This window comes from Eutrigla gurnardus (genome assembly GCF_963514095.1).
Source record: "Eutrigla gurnardus genome assembly, chromosome: 8".
Lineage (NCBI taxonomy): Eukaryota > Metazoa > Chordata > Actinopteri > Perciformes > Triglidae > Eutrigla > Eutrigla gurnardus.
The window spans coordinates 24,324,730-24,339,957 of NC_139922.1; the positions used below are offsets into that span (position 1 = coordinate 24,324,730).

Genomic DNA, 15,228 nt, shown 5'->3' on the forward strand with positions numbered 1-15,228 from the left:
ACTGAGAAATTACTGAATACATTGAATACATTAATGAGGGTGTGAGTGTATGTATGTGTGTGAGTGAGTGAGTGAGTGAGTGAGTGAGTGAGTGAGTGAGTGAGTGAGTGAGTGAGTGAGTGAGTGAGTGAGTGAGTGAGTGAGTGAGTGAGTGAGTGAGTGAGTGAGTGAGTGTGTGTGTGTGTGACAGGGAGACATCAGTGTTGTTTTACCGGAGCATCAAAAAGCTGATTCTGAGGAATGAAAGGCTGTTTTTTTACGTATCTCACCTTCCGTAGAGGCTGCGATACTGATGACATCATAACTCCAGTAATATGACTCATACCAGTATGTTCGGTGTTACCATTGGCCCCGGTCTCCCCTACATTTATCCCTCCCTCCTCTCCTCCCTCCTCTTGTCTCCTCCCCTTCCTCTCAGTCACTATGTCATTTCCCTCTCCCCCTCTCTGTCCTTATCTATTTAATACCCCCCCCCCCCCCCCCCTCTCCTTCGTCATCCCCCCTCCCCCTCCCCCTACCTTATCAGATGAGTCAGTGAGCGTTTGTGTTCAGTCAGTATCATGGCGTCTCTCTGCTGCCTGCTGGTCTGGACCGCTCTGATCCACGCTTCCCAGGTAAGGACGAGAGACGGAGACACATCAGAGACACTGAGACATCAGAGAGACAGACAGACAGAGACATCAGAGAGACAGAGAGACAGAGACATCAGAGAGACAGACATCAGAGAGACAGAGGCATCAGAGAGACAGACAGACAGAGACACCAGAGAGACAGAGACATCAGAGAGACAGAGACATCAGAGAGATAGAGACATCAGAGAGACACAGACATCAGAGAGACAGAGGCATCAGAGAGACAGACAGACAGAGACATCAGAGAGACAGAGACATCAGAGAGACAGAGACATCAGAGAGATAGAGACATAAGAGAGACAGAGACATCAGAGAGACAGACAGAGACATCAGAGAGACAGAGACATCACCGCTGCTGTGTGTCTGTGTGCTGATTCATCGTCACAGTAACCTGATAGGGATGCAGAAGCAATTTGCTGCTGTTTACCTTCTGTTTGTCAATGCCGTTACATCATAGCGTTGGTGTGTGTTTGTGTGTTGGTGTGTGTTTGTGTGTGTTGGTGTGTATTTATGTGTGTTTGTGTGTGTTGGTCTGTGTTGGTGTGTGTTGGTGTGTATTTATGTGTGTTTGTGTGTGTTGGTCTGTGTTGGTGTGTGCTAGTGTGTGTTAGTGTGTGTTGTTGTGTGGTGGTGTGTGGTGGTGTGTGTTGGTGTGTGTTAGTGTGTTGGTGTTTGTGTGAATGTGTGTGTGCAGCTGCTGTGACCAGAGGAACATTTTGTTTCCATCACCATAGCGACAGGAGACGGTAACCCACGGCAACAGGGCCATCAGGTTATAGCAGGTCTCCAGTCGGCTGCAGTGTGTGTGTGTGTGTGTGTGTGACCTCATTCATCCATCCTTGTATTCTACTGACTTTCTTCTCTGTATTCTACTGACTTTCTACTCTGTATTCTACTGACTTTCTTCTCTGTATTCTACTGACTTTCTTCTCTGTATTCTACTGACTTTCTTTTCTGTATTCTACTGACTTTCTTCTCTGTATTCTACTGACTTTCTTCTCTGTATTCTACTGACTTTCTACTCTGTATTCTACTGACTTTCTTCTCTGTATTCTACTGACTTTCTTTTCTGTATTCTACTGACTTTCTTCTCTGTATTCTACTGACTTTCTTCTCTGTATTCTACTGACTTTCTACTCTGTATTCTACTGACTTTCTACTCTGTATTCTACTGACTTTCTTCTCTGTATTCTACTGACTTTCTTCTCTGTATTCTACTGACTTTCTTTTCTGTATTCTACTGACTTTCTTCTCTGTATTCTACTGACTTTCTTCTCTGTATTCTACTGACTTTCTACTCTGTATTCTACTGACTTTCTTCTCTGTATTCTACTGACTTTCTTTTCTGTATTCTACTGACTTTCTTCTCTGTATTCTACTGACTTTCTTCTCTGTATTCTACTGACTTTCTACTCTGTATTCTACTGACTTTCTACTCTGTATTCTACTGACTTTCTTCTCTGTATTCTACTGACTTTCTACTCTGTATTCTACTGACTTTCTTCTCTGTATTCTACTGACTTTCTTCTCTGTATTCTACAGACTTTCTACTCTGTATTCTATTGAGTTTCTACTCTGTATTCTACTGACTTTCTACTCTGTATTCTACAGACTTTCTACTCTGTATTCTATTGACTTTCTACTCTGTATTCTACTGACTTTCTACTCTGTATTCTACTGACTTTCTTTTCTGTATTCTACTGACTTTCTTCTCTGTATTCTACTGACTTTCTACTCTGTATTCTACTGACTTTCTTCTCTGTATTCTACTGACTTTCTTCTCTGTATTCTACTGACTTTCTACTCTGTAGTCTACTGACTTTCTTCTCTGTATTCTACTGACTTTCTTCTCTGTATTCTACTGACTTTCTACTCTGTTTTCTATTGACTTTCTACTCTGTATTCTATTGAGTTTCTACTCTGTATTCTACTGACTTTCTACTCTGTATTCTACAGACTTTCTACTCTGTATTCTATTGACTTTCTACTCTGTATTCTACTGACTTTCTACTCTGTATTCTACTGACTTTCTTCTCTGTATTCTACTGACTTTCTTCTCTGTATTCTACTGACTTCCTACTCTGTATTCTACTGACTTTCTACTCTGTATTCTACTGACTTCCTACTCTGTATTCTACTGACTTTCTTCTCTGTATTCTACTGACTTTCCTCTCTGTATTCTACTGACTTTCTTCTCTGTATTCTACTGACCTTCTACTCTGTATTCTACTGACTTCCTACTCTGTATTCTACTGACTTCCTACGCTGTATTCTACTGACTTTCTACTCTGTATTCTACTGACTTCCTACTCTGTATTCTACTGACTTTCTTCTCTGTATTCTACTGACTTTCTTCTCTGTATTCTACTGACTTCCTACTCTGTATTCTACTGACTTTCTACTCTGTATTCTACTGACTTCCTACTCTGTATTCTACTGACTTTCTTCTCTGTATTCTACTGACTTTCCTCTCTGTATTCTACTGACCTTCTTCTCTGTATTCTACTGACCTTCTACTCTGTATTCTACTGACTTCCTACTCTGTATTCTACTGACTTCCTACGCTGTATTCTACTGACTTTCTACTCTGTATTCTACTGACTGTCTTCTCTGTATTCTACTGACTTCCTACTCTGTATTCTACTGACTGTCTTCTCTATATTCTACTGACTTTCTACTCTGTATTCTACTGACTGTCTTCTCTGTATTCTACTGACTTCCTACTCTGTATTCTACTGACTTCCTACTGTGTATTCTACTGACTTTCTTCTCTGTATTCTACTGACTTTCCTCTCTGTATTCTACTGACTTCCTACTCTGTATTCTACTGACTTTCTACTCTGTATTCTACTGACTGTCTTCTCTGTATTCTACTGACTTCCTACTCTGTATTCTACTGACTGTCTTCTCTGTATTCTACTGACTTCCTACTCTGTATTCTACTGACTTCCTACTCTGTATTCTACTGACTTCCTACTCTGTATTCTACTGACTTCCTACTCTGTATTCTACTAGCTAGGTAGAGAGCTACCTAGCTAACTAGCTACATAGCTATCCAAATATCCATCTCCAGAGCTGCGTCCTCTCTCTTCCTGGTGAGCTGTGACATCACGTTACAGCGCCACTGACATGTCTTCACCATGACAACTAACAACAATCACCATTTTCTTTGGACCAGTCACAGGACCTCTGAAAACATTTCAGTGTCCGTTCTACTTCTGTTGTATTTCTATTCTTTGAGGGGAAGGTCTACCTTGTTATGTTAATGCTCGGGTACTTGACCTCTGACCTCTCTCTCAGTCTCTGCCTGCAGCTAGCAGTGGGGGGCGTGGCCTGAATGGCCCAGTGGGTGGGGTCAGACGCCAGCGCAGAGACCTTCGTAATCTGCTGCCTAATGAGGACCAGATGTTGTATCTGGGGCCAGGCGGGGCCAACAACCTGTACTACCAATCAGATGACTGGAGGGGGCGGGGTTTAGACCAGGCCCTGCAGCGATTGGTGGAGAGGGACCAGAGGCGGGAGCAGGAAGAGGAGCAGCGAGCAGGTCGGAGTGCTTAAATAGAGTCAGATTTACAGCAAATATTACAACTTTTTTCTCAAAATATTATGAAATATCGACTTTTTCTTGAAGTAGTTGGACTTTTTGATTTTCTCTGTCTTGACAAAGAACATTAAAATCTATCCGACAAACTGACTGAGTTCCTATTGGTCCACAGCGTATCTGGCTGCTCTGCTCCGCCTCCTGAGTGAAGCAGAGAGCGCAGGATTGGTGGAGCCAGGTGACGTGGAAGTGGTGGAGGAAGAGGAGGACGAGATGGACGATCAGAGGCCACCAGGGGACTTCCAGGGTGCGGCCCCCCCAGACTACGATGAGACAGGGCGGGGGCTGAACATGGGGAGGCCCCTGGCTGCCTGGTGGGGCCTCCTAGAGCCCCAAATGGCTCAGACTCTGCTGGACAGGTGAAGACCACGTGACTGACTGGAGGTCTGTCAGTAATCAGTTATTGAAAATAACCCGTGGTCTGTGATTGGTAGGATGGAGCCCCAGCTGGCTCAGACTCTGCTGGAGAGAGCGAGACAAGAGAGGCTTCAACAGGCTGGAAGACTTTCATCAGGACTGATCCGAGGAGGAGACCAGGACCAGGACTCTCTCAGGTGAACACACATAAATGCTGATCAATACTCATGTTTTCTGATTTCTATGACTTTTCTGTGGTAACGTTATGACTTTACTGTGGAAACATTACGACTTTACTGTGGAAACGTTACGACTTTACTGTGGAAACATTACGACTTTACTGCGGACATCTTCTGCTCCTCAGACGTCTGGTTGCTAGGTTACTGTCCAGCATCGCCCCTAACGAAGCCCCAGTGATCTCTGGTCGCCGGGTGAGGAGGGACCTGTCAGTCAAAGCAGCTGAACCCCTTAGCTCCGCCCACAGTAGAAGCCGCCGTTCCCTTGACAACGTGGCTCCTCCGTCGCCTAGCAACGACCCACCTCTGCTCAGAGTGAAGAGGCTGGAGGAGGAGGAGCTCCGCCCTCCTGCTGCTGGTCTGCAGAGGATGAAACGTATTGATACCATGACAACCGCTGGAGTGGAAGAACTGAATCATGGGAGTCGTAGGCGCGGGAGGAGAGCTGTCCTGAACTACGACCCCCAAATATTGATTGATCAGATTCTTGACTACATGAGGGAGTAAGAGGAGAGAAAGGTTTATTATTGTCGTCGTTCAGGTTTCTGGTTTCTGTATTTTGCTGCATCCATTGAAAACAATCTGATACCAAATATCTAATTGGTACATTTTCAGTTCAGTGAGGAAACATTTATAGCACAATTAACTTCTATACATCATATTCTCCAAATAAACAAAAACAACAGTTATTATTCTCACTTTAAAGGTTGAGTAGGTGATTCAACTCAGAAACACTTCCTGTTATATTACTTGAAATTCTTGAAACAAACCGATAGCAACGAATACATGAAATGCTCTAACATATAAAAAAAATGTAAAACATCATCTGCAGGATGACCGGAGAAAATGATTGGACGGCCTGCCTGTCTGTCAACACTTACTTCCTGATTACACTCTGCCGGTCTGGAGCGCTCCTTTGGCATTCTGGGGGCGGGGCTTTGAACAGTGGTCTGGACGAAGAGGGTGGGGCTTTCAACAGAGGTCTGAATGAGTGTCGGGGGGGGGGGGGGGGGGGGCGGGACTTCTGCAATGCGTTCAAAGTCAAAGTCTCTGTGGTTTTTCCAAATGACCTACTCTGCCTTTAATACGTAAAAATAAAAGTGAACTTGATTTTATTTGAATAGACCCAAAGATTTACTAATGATGGTTTAAAACATCATTAAAACGGAAGCTTCTTTGAACTATGTCGATCATTAATATATTCTTCCTCATGATCGTCACATGATGAATTGTAACCAGATCAATCAGTGTGTGCTCTATAACAAATTCATGAAAGCAATGTCCTCTGGGAGTTGTAGTTCACAGGTCAAACGTTTAAATATTTCCTTTGCACTGACGCCATCTCCCTGCCAGCATGAAAACACTGACAGATGATGAGCTGTAACGGTAACCGTGGAGACAGCTCATGGGCTTTCTGATTGGTTCATTCCTAACGTGTTCATGTACTTCTGCTTGTGTCGGTGTGATCACTTGTCTGCCTGTGGTGAAAATATCACTCTGAATTAAAGTCAGTAACCACCACAAACCTGTCTGCTGCGTCACTATGACAAGTATCATCATCAGCGTGTATTCATACTTTATATAAAGTATTAATACTTTATACAAAGTAGAACTTAAGACTTTGATTAAAAGACAAATATGATGAAGTTCACCTCAAGATCCATGTAGCTTTCAATCATATCCCATTTCAACAACTCAAACGTGAAGTAAACACACTCAAACGTTAAGTATACACACTGAAACATGAAGTATACAAGTATACACACGGAAACATGAAGTATACAAACTGAAACATGAAGTATACAAGTATACACACGGAAACATGAAGTATACACACTGAAACATGAAGTATACAAGTATACACACTGAAACAGGAAGTATACACACTGAAACATGAAGTATACAAGTATACACACTCGAACGTGAAGTGTGATGTGATGTGATCAAAAGCCCCGGAAAACAACGTGATCAAACTAGTGAGAAAGAAGAAGTAATAATAATGATATGGATCTAATAGGTGAGATACCTGAAACATTCTCAGGTACAATCAGCATGAAGACAGGTGACCTGGGATCCAGTAGAGATCTACCTACAGACTACCTCTCCAGGTAGAGTGAGCAGAGGAATGGATTCTATCACTTCAAAAGGTGTCTTACCTGCTCAGGTAACATTAACATGAGGAAACATCCTGCACTGCAGCAGCAAGCTGAAACCACGGCAGTCACATGACCTGGACGGCAGCCACGTGACCTGAACGGCAGTCACGTGACCTCAAAGGCAGTCACGTGACCAGTGCTAGTCCTACGATGCTGCTCATCAATCAGTCAGCCTGGAAAGTAGACGAGAGCAGGCAGAGGAGCAGGAGGCGGAGCCTAAAAGCTGCGTTGCAGTCGGACAGTTTTCAAAGATTTGACAGGAAATCATAGAAAAAATTACATCCTGTTAAACTAGATCTGTAGTTTGTGACCACATTCACATTTATTTATATTTGTCCATAAATTTCTGTGGAAATCAGAATCAGAATAATGTATTAATCCCTCGGGAAATTGTACAGCTGCAGTTGCTTTATAAAAGAAAGAAAAGAAAGAGTCAAATAAGAATAAAAATATAATGTATAAAATAATGCCACTAAATAGAAGTAATGTATGAACATAATGTATGTATATAAATCACTACACGGTATAGTAGTGTATCTGCTGTTGAGGTAGGTTTAAAGAATCTAGTGCACATAAGTAAAGTTTGACAGTTAAACGTATGACAGTATTAAATGTGTATCTGGGTTTTTTTTATGTCTGCCTCTTAAAGCACACCATAGGGTCATTGCTCGTTTTGATAAGGGCTATATAAATAACCTCTTTTATTGTCGTTATTATGATTATTATTAATATTATCAACCACATGAGATGCTTGTTTACAGATTTAACTTTAATTGCACAACATGAGACTAACAGCCCATGCTAGCGTTAAATATTAGAGAATATTAGAGCCAATCAGCTCGTAGATGAGGCGAGAGCCAGGCGTTTCCCATCATGCCCCGGGTCTTGCACTCGGTTGAGAGCAACTGTGGCAGCTGACCCTAAAAAATGCGGCTGCCTTGATCTCATGAGATCATCGTTGCCCACGTGTGCATGACGTCAGAGAAAGTCGGGATCAAGCCAGACACAATACTAACCAGCATGCATCGTGCGGCGATCGCCGACGATCGATTCTGCGCAGGCCTGGCTCATCTCCAACGAGCCTATTCACATTCAGCGGCGGGGTTTAGATCATCTGACCAATCAGATTGGACCAAATGCAGGAAGGAATGTTGACATGAACAGGTTTCAAGCCCAGCTGGAGCTCCACAGACCTGATCAGGGATCTGGGTTGGGGGTTTGGCTGAGTGACAGATCACTTCTGATCCAGTAGATTTTTTATCGGTCCTCTGGAGGAAACGATGGCATGTTTGGCATGTTGGTTTCAGACCCCCTGCTGTTGCTATTAGTTTTTTTCTTTTTCTTTTTTTGCCCTTGTGATGGGGTTATGGGCTGATGGGGTATGGTGGGGTGGGCGGGAGGGATTTGGGAGCTGTTGTGTACACTTTAAGTGTATGTTTTGTGTTGTGTATATGTGACTGTATTGTATTGTATTGTATTGTATTGTCTGATTGTTTTGATGTATAGGACCCCCTGGAAGACGAGATGATGCATCTCAAGGGGTTATCCCTTAATAAATTTGAAAAAATTTGAAATTTGACAACATTGCAGCATCACCTGGTTGGAGTGAACCAGGTCAGGTGTGCAGCATCAGTTACCATGGTGATCTACCTGGTTAGAGTGTACCAATTCAGGTGTGCAGCATCAGTTACCATGGTGATCTACCTGGTTAGAGTGTACCAGGTCAGGTGTGCAGCATCAGTTACCATGGTGATCTACCTGGTTAGAGTGTACCAGGTCAGGTGTGCAGCATCAGTTACCATGGTGATCTACCTGGTTAGAGTGTACCAGGTCAGGTGTGCAGCATCAGTTACCATGGTGATCTACCTGGTTAGAGTGTACCAGGTCAGGTGTGCAGCATCAGTTACCATGGTGATCTACCTGGTTAGAGTGTACCAGGTCAGGTGTGCAGCATCAGTTACCATGGTGATCTACCTGGTTAGAGTGTACCAATTCAGGTGTGCAGCATCAGTTACCATGGTGATCTACCTGGTTAGAGTGTACCAGGTCAGGTGTGCAGCATCAATGGTCAGGGGGATCTACCTGGTTAGAGACTGAAAACAGAGTGAAACCTGAGGTTATCTGGATGACCCAGAGTCCCGCTGCTAGTCCAGGACTCTGGACTTTGATTGGCTGATTTCAAATGGATAGATGATGTCACGCTGATGTCATCCTCCAGTGATTTAGAGAAAACTTGTGTAAACATGATTTATTAATGTGAATATAAACATGAATAGAGACATAATTATTATTTGTGATACATTCAGTAAACACAAACAACAACAATCTGAAAACAGATATTAGAAAAATATAATATGAAGACACATTGGGGACAACTTCAGATTGTGTCTTTAAAATGATAACAATAACATTAGTCGTAATAATAACAAGTATATACATGTAGTAACAGTAGTTGTAGTGACTTGAATGTCTTTTTAATGCATCATCCAATCATCGCTCCTGCAATAACCTCGGTTCGGTTCCCAGCTCATTCAAGAGGCTTTTATTCTGGAGGTACGAAGTTTTACTTGGACAGGAAGAGGATGAGAGGAACTACACGTAGTACAAAGTACATAGTTTAAATCTGAGACGTGCAGAAGGAGAAGTACTCAAGTAAAGTACAAGTACCTCATACTAGTATTGACGACTATTGAATATTCAGTTACTTGGCTCTATGAGAGGTACCACTCTGCTGAACCCTGAATGAAGTATAAATATACTGGTTCTGTTCTCTTCGTGTACAAATACTAATGTTTACACAGACATTGTGTTCGGGATCAGCTGTTCTGCCTCTCCCGTTCTTCTTTTCTCCTCGCCATGACAACAGGAACATGGACATGGTTGCTGGGAAACCAGGTTGTGATATTTGACCTCCTCCTCCTCCTTTGCTGATGAAGAAGGATGGAGAGGTCAGGAGGAGGGGGAGGATACTGAGACAGAAGAAGAAGAGGAGACTCACCAGGAGACTACGCTGACATCAGCAGACCTGAGGTCACTGCAGGAACACAAACACACTCTCATTATTCACTAATTCTAAGCTAACTGGTCCTGGGTGAACCCAGAGGCTAACGCTAAGCTAAATGTACCTGAAGCTAAATCGTAGATTACGTTAATCAGCTAACTCTATGCTAACTAGACCTAGAAGCTAAGTGTACCTGCAGCTAACTCTATGCTAACTAGCTGGCTCTATGCTAACTCACCGTCCTTGGCGTCGGGCGGCAGCAGGGCGTCCTGTCTGTTGGCGAGGACGAAAGCTAACGTGGCTAAGATGGCGGCGTCCAGTACTCCCAGGAGGGCCAGGATGTAAGCCCAGTGGACCGAGCAGGTCCCCGGAGAGAAGCTGCCCACCTGGACACAAACGTCTCCTGTCACCCCTCAATATCTGTATATATCTGTATATATATATATATATATATATATATATATATATATATATATATATATATATATATATTTCATTGATTTAGTTCAACAGCTGAACTCACAGAGTCTCCACACAGAGTTCTCATTTCTGGACTCTCCCACGAGTCTGGAAACAGAAGACACGCCAACGCCAGACAGAAACCTGCAGACAGACAGGCAGACAGGGAGAATTTATCATTATCATCCAACCACAAAGATTCATGAAACATGTCATTCTGTAAGTTTGCTGACGCAGTGACCCATGAGGCTAGAGCTATCTACTAACTGCTAATATGCTAGTCAGTCACCATGTGTTTGAGCTAACAGCTAACATGCTAACCGCTAACATGCTAGTCAGTCACCATGTGTTGGTGTCCTCTGTAATGGACCAGTTAGCCCCCAGTGTTAGCATTAGCTTAGCTCACCTGTTAGCTTAGCTCAGATGCTAACAGGATCATGAGACCCCACGACGCCTAATAGCCTGAATCAGTGTGATGTCCTTCTGTCTGATAACTGACAAGATACCAGACCGGAACCAGCAGAACCAGCAGAATAGTAGACTAGCAGACCAGTAGAACCAGTGGAACCAGTTGAACCAGTAGACCAGTGAAACCAGTAGCCCAGTAGAAGCAGTGGAACCAGTAGACTAGTAGAACCAGTAGACCAGTACACTAGTAGCCCAGTAGATCAGTAGAACCAGTAGACTAGTAGACCAGTGGGACCAGTGGAAGCAGTAGACCAGTAGAACCAGTAGACCAGTGAAACCAGTAGACTAGTAGACCAGTACACTAGTAGACCAGTAGACCAGTAGAACCAGGACACTAGTAGACCAGTAGAACCAGTAGACCAGTACACTAACCTGCAGTGAGCTGCAGCCAGGCACAGATCTTGTAGACCGTGGCGGCGCTGCAGAACCTGAAGAGACAGAGACAGAGGACGCTGGTCCAGACCGCCCACAGAGACACGCCCACCAAGACCGCCACAGACTGGAAGGAGGGCAGAGGGGACAGACTTGACAGACCACCACGACAGTCCAGGACCGGCCAGTCCGTCTCCACACACACCTGAAGACACACACACACACAGACAGACACTAATAACCAGAAGTGATTTCAGGTGAATCAGTGTCCGTGGACAGACCTGCTTTGAGAAGCTGCTGCTGCTGAACTCTGATTGGATGGTGTCTCACCTGGAACAATCCCAGGGTGCCGCTGGGTGGGCCGGGTCCTGTTCCCATGTGGCGGGTGACTCCAGTCCCGATCCAGGACGGCTGCACCAGGACCACCACCTGGATGATGGCGAAGCAGAGCGTACAGACGGCCCAGAGGACACCGACCGCCCGGGCGCTCCGCACGAACTCTGTCTGGTAGAGACGGGCGAGGTCGGCTAGGGCGGGAGACGCCGACATGCTGTGTGAGAGAGAGAGAGAGAACCATGATATCACCATGGTTACCACCATCCTTTATGTTCATATTAATGAAACTCTTACTTTTTATATTTTATTTCTTCAAACAAACTGATCACAATGTATACAGCACAATAGCATAATTATTTGTATTAATATTATTATAATTATTTTCATCATTATTATCATTATAATTATTATCATTACTATTATTATCATCATCATAATTATTACTATTATTATTATTAGCATTATTATTGCTATTATTATCAATATTACTTTTATTATTAGCATTATCACTATTACTATTGTCCTCATTACTATTCTCATTATCATTCTTATTATGAGTAGTAGTAGTAGTAGTAGTAGTAGTAGTATTAGTAGTATTAGTATTATTATCAGTCAGTTCGCCTGAACAAAACTAAAAGCTCCATTTGAAACACTTTATTCTAACCGGCATTTATCAGCAGAATGAATAAATAAAATAAAAAATATATCAGATATGATGACGTCAGTGTTGAATGATGTTCACTCTTTATGAATCAGTGAAAGCCAATCAGCGTCAAGATTCACGTGACGGTTACGTCATCCCCTGCGTTATTTACCGACACCAACGGACACACAGACAGGTTTTAAAGCAGGTCCCTCTGTGTCGTGATTTAAAGAGAAACGCGAATCTGAAAAAGATGAAAGAGCAAAACAAACCTGCAGCGAGGAGTTCCACCGGTCTGTCTGCCTGTTTGTCTACAGGCCTGTCTACCGGTCCACCGGTCTGTCGCTGTGCCTGTCTGCGGGCAGAGGTGCAGAGAGACGGAGGATGCGGCTCCAATATTCATCTACAAACTATCATTCATACGAGGCTCGTTACGTCACGATGCTGCGGTGTCACAGAGTCCGCCGCTCACAGCGCCGCCTGCTGGCTGACGGACAGCTGATCAGTCTCCATACACATACATACACAACAACTATTATGGGATGCTTCAGCTTCCTACAGTTATATATACAACATACAAACATACATTCTTCTTCTACTGACAAAATGATGGTAGTCAATAAACAAAAAAACAACAGCACCAGAACCAGGAGGATCAAATGTAGACAGACATGAAACCAGTCTATCATAGGGAGACATGTAGAGACAGACAGGTAACCAGTCTATCACAGGGAGACATGTAGAGACAGACAGGTAACCAGTCTATCACAGGGAGACATGTAGAGACAGACAGGTAACCAGTCCATCACATGGCTGACGTGTAGAGACAGACAGGTAACCAGTCTATCACAGGGCTGACATGTAGAGACAGACAGGTAACCAGTCTATCACAGGGAGACATGTAGAGACAGACAGGTAACCAGTCTATCACAGGGAGACATGTAGAGACAGACAGGTAACCAGTCTATCACAGGGCTGACATGTAGAGACAGACAGGTAACCAGTCTATCACAGGGAGACATGTAGAGACAGACAGGTAACCAGTCTATCACAGGGCCGACATGTAGAGACAGACAGGTAACCAGTCTATCAGAGGGCTGACATGTAGAGACAGACAGGTAACCAGTCTATCACAGGGAGACATGTAGAGACAGACAGGTAACCAGTCTATCACAGGGAGACATGTAGAGACAGACAGGTAACCAGTCTATCACAGGGAGACATGTAGAGACAGACAGGTAACCAGTCTATCACAGGGCTGACATGTAGAGACAGACAGGTAACCAGTCTATCACAGGGAGACATGTAGAGGCAGACAGCTAACCAGTCTATCACAGGGCTGACATGTAGAGACAGACAGGTAACCAGTCCATCACATGGCTGACGTGTAGAGACAGACAGGTAACCAGTCTATCACAGGGCTGACATGTAGAGACAGACAGGTAACCAGTCTCTCACAGGGAGACATGTAGAGACAGACAGGTAACCAGTCTATCACAGGGAGACATGTAGAGACAGACAGGTAACCAGTCTATCACAGGGAGACATGTAGAGACAGACAGGTAACCAGTCTATCAGATGGCTGACATGTAGAGACAGACAGGTAACCAGTCTATCACAGGTAGACATGTAGTGACAGACAGGTAACCAGTCTATCACAGGGCTGACATGTAGAGACAGACAGGTAGCCAGTCCATCACATGGCTGACATGTAGAGACAGACAGGTAACCAGTCTATCACAGGGCCGACATGTAGAGACAGACAGGTAACCAGTCTATCACAGGGAGACATGTAGAGACAGACAGGTAACCAGTCTATCACAGGGCTGACATGTAGAGACAGACAGGTAACCAGTCTATCAGAGGGCCGACATGTAGAGACAGACAGGTAACCAGTCTATCAGAGGGCCGACATGTAGAGACAGACAGGTAACCAGTCTATCACAGGGAGACATGTAGAGACAGACAGGTAACCAGTCTATCAGAGGGCCGACATGTAGAGACAGACAGGTGACCAGTCTATCACAGGGCTGACATGTAGAGACAGACAGGTAACCAGTCTATCACAGGGAGACATGTAGAGACAGACAGGTAACCAGTCTATCACAGGGCCGACATGTAGAGACAGACAGGTAACCAGTCTATCACAGGGAGACATGTAGAGACAGACAGGTAACCAGTCTATCACAGGGAGACATGTAGAGACAGACAGGTAACCAGTCTATCACAGGGCTAACATGTAGAGACAGACAGGTAATCAGTCTATCACAGGGAGACATGTAGAGACAGACAGGTAACCAGTCTATCAAAGGGAGACATGTAGAGACAGACAGGTAACCAGTCTATCACAGGGAGACATGTAGAGACAGACAGGTAACCAGTCTATCACAGGGCTGACATGTAGAGACAGACAGGTAACCAGTCTATCACAGGGAGACATGTAGAGACAGACAGGTAACCAGTCTATCACAGGGCTGACATGTAGAGACAGACAGGTAACCAGTCTATCACAGGGAGACATGTAGAGACAGACAGGTAACCAGTCTATCACAGGGAGACATGTAGAGACAGACAGGTAACCAGTCTATCACAGGGCTGACATGTAGAGACAGACAGGTAACCAGTCTATCACGGGGCTGACATGTAGAGACAGACAGGTAACCAGTCTATCACAGGGCTGACATGTAGAGACAGACAGGTAACCAGTCTATCACAGGGCTGACATGTAGAGACAGACAGGTAACCAGTCTATCACAGGGAGACATGTAGAGACAGACAGGTAACCAGTCTATCACAGGGAGACATGTAGAGACAGACAGGTAACCAGTCTATCACAGGGCTGACATGTAGAGACAGACAGGTAACCAGTCTATCACAGGGCTGACATGTAGAGACAGACAGGTAACCAGTCTATCACAGGGAGACATGTAGAGACAGACAGGTAACCAGTCTATCACAGGGCTGACA

At 44.3% G+C, this 15,228-nt stretch overlaps 2 protein-coding genes across 3 annotated transcripts; one reads left to right on the top strand and one right to left on the bottom strand.

The window, feature by feature from the left end:
* Nucleotides 1-500: 500 nt before the first annotated feature.
* On the top strand, nucleotides 501-6,367 carry pcsk1nl (proprotein convertase subtilisin/kexin type 1 inhibitor, like). Its single transcript, XM_084014958.1, has 5 exons — nucleotides 501-614; nucleotides 3,933-4,176; nucleotides 4,349-4,592; nucleotides 4,668-4,787; nucleotides 4,955-6,367. Exons 1-5 carry the CDS (start codon nucleotides 561-563, stop codon nucleotides 5,331-5,333), a joined length of 1,041 nt encoding a protein of 346 aa, XP_083871084.1. The 5' UTR covers nucleotides 501-560; the 3' UTR covers nucleotides 5,334-6,367.
* Nucleotides 6,368-9,260: 2,893 nt separating this feature from the next.
* Nucleotides 9,261-12,669, bottom strand: lhfpl4b (LHFPL tetraspan subfamily member 4b). 2 transcript variants are annotated; one of them, XM_084014966.1, is made up of 7 exons: nucleotides 12,534-12,669; nucleotides 11,613-11,832; nucleotides 11,283-11,487; nucleotides 10,507-10,586; nucleotides 10,222-10,369; nucleotides 9,981-10,016; nucleotides 9,261-9,904 (listed from the first exon to the last, which is right to left on the bottom strand). In XM_084014966.1, exons 1-6 carry the CDS (start codon nucleotides 12,662-12,664, stop codon nucleotides 9,988-9,990), a joined length of 813 nt encoding a protein of 270 aa, XP_083871092.1. In that variant the 5' UTR covers nucleotides 12,665-12,669; the 3' UTR covers nucleotides 9,261-9,904; nucleotides 9,981-9,987. The 2 variants fall into 2 exon arrangements, with proteins under 2 accessions (XP_083871092.1, XP_083871091.1); XM_084014965.1 differs by having other exon boundaries at nucleotides 9,262-9,909.
* Nucleotides 12,670-15,228: the final 2,559 nt, after the last annotated feature.

Coding starts and splice junctions, on each gene's coding strand:
- lhfpl4b (XM_084014966.1), bottom strand. CDS start 12,664: ATGAATATTGGAGCCGCATCCTCCGTCTCTCTGCACCTCTGCCCGCAG. Junction 11,488..11,612: donor GCACCCTGGGATTGTTCCAG/GTGAGACACCAT, acceptor GTGTGTCTTCAG/GTGTGTGTGGAGACGGACTG. Junction 10,587..11,282: donor CTGGCTGCAGCTCACTGCAG/GTTAGTGTACTG, acceptor GTCTGTCTGCAG/GTTTCTGTCTGGCGTTGGCG.
- pcsk1nl (XM_084014958.1), top strand. CDS start 561: ATGGCGTCTCTCTGCTGCCTGCTGGTCTGGACCGCTCTGATCCACGCT. Junction 4,593..4,667: donor GCTCAGACTCTGCTGGACAG/GTGAAGACCACG, acceptor TGTGATTGGTAG/GATGGAGCCCCAGCTGGCTC. Junction 4,788..4,954: donor CAGGACCAGGACTCTCTCAG/GTGAACACACAT, acceptor TCTGCTCCTCAG/ACGTCTGGTTGCTAGGTTAC.